This window comes from Taurulus bubalis (assembly GCF_910589615.1).
Source record: "Taurulus bubalis genome assembly, chromosome: 11".
NCBI classification, from domain to species: domain Eukaryota; kingdom Metazoa; phylum Chordata; class Actinopteri; order Perciformes; family Cottidae; genus Taurulus; species Taurulus bubalis.
In genome coordinates, this window is record NC_136599.1 from 4847818 (window position 1) to 4853686 (window position 5869).

The 5869-nt window shown below is 38.6% G+C and overlaps 1 protein-coding gene across 1 annotated transcript; it reads right to left on the reverse strand.

Moving 5' to 3' along the window:
- Nucleotides 1-369: 369 nt before the first annotated feature.
- Nucleotides 370-3237, reverse strand: LOC306743560 (cytosolic sulfotransferase 2-like; the record flags this gene model as incomplete). Its single annotated transcript, XM_079226086.1, has 7 exons — nucleotides 370-504; nucleotides 617-791; nucleotides 2031-2128; nucleotides 2215-2341; nucleotides 2448-2548; nucleotides 2866-2994; nucleotides 3102-3237. The coding sequence occupies 7 exons, from the start codon at nucleotides 3235-3237 to the stop codon at nucleotides 395-397; spliced, it is 876 nt and encodes a 291-aa protein (XP_079082212.1). The 3' UTR covers nucleotides 370-394.
- Nucleotides 3238-5869: the final 2632 nt, after the last annotated feature.

Below are 5869 nucleotides of genomic sequence, written 5' to 3' on the forward strand. Positions count from 1 at the left end.
AGAGCTGTGTTTAATTCACTGGTACAATGTTCAGCGGAGCCTGTTCCTCCAGCATGAGGAGCCAGGGCCACAGGCTATCGCTTGTCAGATGACTAAAAGTCAACAATAATTTGTATGTATTACATGATCATTTCTAAAACACACTTCTGTGAAAAAGTGTTTCAATAAGTTTTATTTTTGCCATATTACATTGAAAGCACCCAAACATGTATCATCCGAGTGATCGGGGATCAATTTGATTAGTTTAAGGGTTAAACACGAGTAGGTCATCAGTCAACATCACAATAACAAGAATTGTCCAAAACTAAAAATGTTGTCAATCCAAATAACATCTGCCTCAGTAAACTCACCATTATCAGATTAATCACAGTTCATGATAAGGGTGCAAAGGCCTCTAAACTTCACGGAACTGCAGTGTACTATTCTTCATTTTCTGCTTGTAGTCCTCATTAAACTTTTCATCCTGGACCACAGTGAAGTGATTCTTCCAGTCACCAACTTTCCCTGGAGAAACAGAGAGAATCATGCAGGTATTTAATATATAGAATCAGAGATTAATGAGCAGATTTTTGTGCAAACAGGAATTTCTTTCCCAATCAACGTTTTTTCACTGTACCTTTTCTCATGAAAGGAGACACTTTTTGATTCATACTTTTGACAGTGGAAAAGTTGACCATATTGTTTTCTTTCATTTTGTCAAACTTCACTTCCGTTGTGACTATTTCCTTCTCCTCAGCGGAAGGAGACAAACCAAGGAAGGAACAGAGTCGGTCCATCTCTTGTCCCGTGTCCTGCAGAAAATGTAAGAATTTCAGCTTTATTACACATTAATTAAAGATTCTCTTTTAAGGAACAGCGCGTAAGGAACAGGATCTTCTCCCGCACCCAGCCGAGTGGCAAGTCACGAGATCAGTCGCTACATGTATAAAGTCTATTTGAGGAGTAGTTTGACATTTTAGGAAGATGAGAAATAGTACTCTCATGCCTGTATAATTAATATGAAACTTGCCACTTAGTTTAGCTCTACATAAATACCTCTAAGAGAAGGAAACAGCTATCTTAGCTTTACATTCTCTTTGTAGTTTAGCCTTGCTCTCTGTCCCTGTTTTCACCTCTGACCCTCCTCTTTACCTGGACCTGTCATGCTTCAACTATCCAGATGCCCTCAGACTCTCTTTCCATTCCTGCTCTCCCCACATCACCTTCCACGACACATCTGTTGCCACTCAGCCTCGTAACTTAGTGGTTTTATTGCCTTAACCCAGTGGTTCTCAAACTTTTTTTGTCACGCCCCACTTTGGAGGAAGACAAATGTTCATGCCCCACCGCCCCATTAAAATTGTTTAAAAAAAATGGTCCATGCTGAATTTTGAATTGTGACTCCTCCATCTGTGCTTTTTCAAATAATAGAATGAAGAAAATTGAAATCCCTGTTAAGAAAACCATATTGCTCCATCTGACAAAAATCAAAAACAATGCAAATAAAGTTCTATCTAACTAACATTTGGCAACTGCAATAAACTTGTTTTGCACTGAATATCGTTTTAAGATAATAACAATAACGTGCAACCTGTGCAAAACAAAACAAAATGAGTGCAGATCTGTGTGAGCCATCATATTGTATCTGTATTAGTGGCTGCAATGAGCCTGCTTTCCTCTACTTGTCAGCATCTTTTTAAAACAGAGTTCCAGGCTTGATACGGCCGCTCTCAATTCATGCTCAATGTTGAGCTTAGATCTGTTTTCTGTTTTAAGAGATGTAACAGCAGAAAAACCAGGGCTGAACAGAGCAGACTGCTAGACCCCTAATCCAGTAAAATGAGAGGTTTTCTAAATGGAATCTACTACTTTCGTCTGCAGGGATCGCCAAATTAGCACAATATTAAAGTTCCTTGTAACCATAATAATAATGAACTATTTCTCTATAAAGTGAGGAGACTGGAGATAGGAAGGACCCAGTCCGACTGTTTCACCTCTGTTATGTTAAGCTCTCTTGAAAACAAACCACATGCAAACAGACCTCAGCTCACCTGAATCAGATCTTCATAGAAGATTTGGTGAATCTTTGGATACGTCTGTTTCTTCTCCCCCCAGCCGCTCACATGGTCATACCAGGATCCGTACACCACTGAAGACACAGCATTATATGAGGTGGTGATATAGGAAATGACAAGATGGTGTGCCTCCCTTACACTAACATTACTTTGAACTCACCCTTTCCCTCCATGAAGTTCTGTAGAAAGGTGCTCCAGTCTCCTGGTTCTGGCATGCTGTTGCTCATGCGGCAAAAATGGTAATAGGACACCGCGTTGTCCTTTGCATTACGAAACACATTGACTATCTACAGAAAGAGAAAACATAAGAAATATCATCCATCTGCATCATAATTAAGTGTGGTTCGTATCTCATATTTCGCAGGCTACATATTAGATGTGCATGGCTTTTACCCTGACGTTCTGCTCCCAGAAGGACTTTGGTACAAACTGGAGTGGTAGATGAGTTTTAATGAGACGAGGAGTGGTAGGAAGTGTGTCTGCTATGTCTTTACCTTTTGTGAAGAGAAGCATGAGTCAGTGGCTGAACTGCATGCATAGTGTACTATCGTTTCTATGTGTGTTGCTATGTGCAAATCTGTATGTTTACGTGTACTAAAATATATGATGTGGTCCAATGTCAAGTCTCTATTTGATCGTGTGATGAGATTATCCGCTAATTCTGATATAAATGTATAATAATTAATTTCTAATCATCTCTAACCGTCTCATAATGGTATATTATAATGGGGTTAAACGGTTATGTTATTCCTGTATAACTGGATAAAATGTTTTTCCCATGCATAACGCAACCCTGATCTTATGATTGAACCTGTGGGTAGAGAAGGTTTGGCAATCTCCAGAAACGGCACTCTCTCATCAAGAGGGATGGACGCCTGGCGCTCTGGACACGTCTGTCCAAAATACAGAAGATCCAGCATGTAACAGACCCATGTTGTTCCTGAGATTAACACATGGATACTTTCTGATTAGTGGGATGAGCATAGGAAGCATTCATCAACATACAATGATGAATTAAAAGTAGAAAAAAAGCCACAAGTTCCCCACCTGCTTTAGGATAAGTAGCTATAAGAATATCATCTGGTCTCGCTTTGAAGTTCTGTATCTCGTCCCAGTTGTTAATGAAGTGTTGAGACATGGAGACTCCATGGAAGTCAAACAATGTTGGCTGTATCACCTCCATCTGTGAGAATTAAAACATTTTTAATCATCAGGTATAATCCATGCAGCCAAACATACATATGTTTTATTTGCTTTGAAAAAGCCATTTATATCTACAAAGGGAGATGAGTCCACCATGTTGCAGCCCAGAATAGACAAACATTAGCAAACATTACAAAGCTGTCTGTCAGTAGTCTAATTGTTTAGTTTAATTTGTTATTGTAAACTTCACTGCTTGCTGAGACAAAGCAAACAAGGCAACAGAAGATAGGAGGAATCCCTGATATTTGATGTCTGTGTTCTGTATTCTTTATAAACTCATTCATTGAATTAACATTTTAGATTTGTTTCCTGTGAAATAATAATGGCTTCATTACATTACTTTGCTGTTGTAAACATTACTGTTACTGCTGTACAAACAATATTCAATTATATTAAAAAACTTCAAATCCTCCTGTTCCTTTCAGTTAACATCGTAATAGCTTCGTCTATAAAGTCACGCATTAATTAAATTACTTGTAGCTGATAAAGGCGTGCTAAATGAAAAAGAAAATGTAATTACTGAATTAAAGTACAATTAATTTAAAATTATTCTTAAGTACAGTACTTGGCTTTATTGGCCAAGTATCCTTGCACATATAAGCAATTTGTAAAATGTACCGTACTATACAATAGCAGAAGGATAAAAACATTGACATTTCAGCTAAACGTGTTCCCCAGTAAAACCCAATACAAAAACAAAAATAAGCACGACTATAATAATCGGAATAATGCAGCTGATGTGTACACTTTCCCACAAGCGTTGCAAATAAATGTATGGTTTGATAGAAAACCAAAGAAAAAAGAAAAAGCAATTACAGCCAATAGTTTCTTTGCCTTTCTGGTTCACTTCTGCCAAATATTCTCCAGTTGAGGTTTGTGTCAAAATGATTTACCAGTTAATCCCAGTTGTTGAAATGTCTTGTCAAATATTAACTCAAGTCAAACGGCCAAATACATTTATAGTGAAGCACATATTAAAACATATATTTTTGTCCCTATTCCAGTTTAAAGTAGCCCACTTACCCTGCATAGAGCGTATTTCTTAAACCAGTGTGTGTGTCTGAATCATACACAATAAAGCCAGTTTGTTCTGTCTTTCCTACTGTGGAATGTTGGACATTGACCTTGAGAACACGGAGGTGGGATCAGGACTGAATCTTCTGCAGGAGAATTATATTTGTACCCAACCCCCCCTCACACCCTGGACACAAGCTGTTCCAACTCCTCCCCTCTGGTAGGCGCTACAGAGCTCTGTACGCCTTTCCACTGGCCGTCACTCTGATGAACAATTAATTTTAAATATTTATCTTGTTTATTGTATATTGTGTATGTATATAAGTATGAAGAGACCGGAGTCAAATCCCATGTATGTTTTTTAAAATGGTTTATTTGGTAAGGGGACAGTGCACATGAATAAAAACATTTCTGTTAAATGCGCCAGAATTAGCCAAGAGAGGCAGATGTTTAAAAAACAAAAACAAACCTAGAAACAGAATTACATATACAATACAATAAAAGATATGCAGGTAGATGATGGTCGACCAGCAAAGTCAAGACAGACAGACGGCTGACAACAGACAAACAGAGGGAAAGTACAACACGGACAGATTGAGGAAGGCAAGGAGCAGTTATGCTCTAGTGCTGACAGAGCTGGGCATCAATCAATCATTTCTTTAGTTGTGCCTTAACTGTGACCTGTGACCAGGTTGTTAAACAGAAGGTGATATGGGAGACAACCATAGAAAGCAGGTGTGTCTTAGCTGCCTTTGTTGACATGTAGTTTTGTGTGAACCTGAAGTTTGATAGATTAAATCTGACCCGATTACAGACCTTTTTCACCTGAGATTTGAATGATAGTTTGGAATCAAAAAGTACTCCAAGATTCTTGTATTCAGGTACAACCTGTAGCCTCTCCCCAGATGCAAAAACATCCGTCAACACACTTGGCCAATAAAGCTGATTCTGATTCTGAAGTTAGGTCTAGGCAACAAAACCCCTGAGTTATGGAAAAGAGCGTGGTTTATGTTGACTTGACTAAAGACTCACATCACTACTGGATATGAGAAGTGGATACGTTGTCATGATTTCACCCATTGGTTTGTGAACTGCGGTTTTGAAGCCTTGAGTTCGGCATTTAGTCCGTTGCCATTTGTTTTTTGCAACCAGTGAACAGAAGTGACCCTATTTGGAGTGTGGAGAAGTGACGTAGAGACGCCGTATACGGCTCTGGTAGCGTCATTCACAAGGTAGCCCCGCCCTAAAGCATCCCCTGCTTTATGGTCTATTTTACTCTAAATGGACTATAATTTACAAAATGAACATCATGTTGTATTGAAGATGACTTGAAACTAGTGATGGAGACATAAACTCATGTTTACTGAGGGAATAAATCATGTAAGAAGTAGTCATTTTTTCATAGATTTCTACACAATCAGACTTCTTTTTGCAACCAGTGTGGTCGCCCCCTGATGGCCATTAGAGAGAATGCAGGTTTAGGGCACTTCAGCATTGGCTTCACTTTTCAAACACAAATTGAACAGACACGCTTACTGATAGTGTTGGAAAATAAATAAGTACATTACATTGTATTGTGTATATAGTGCAATTTCCAT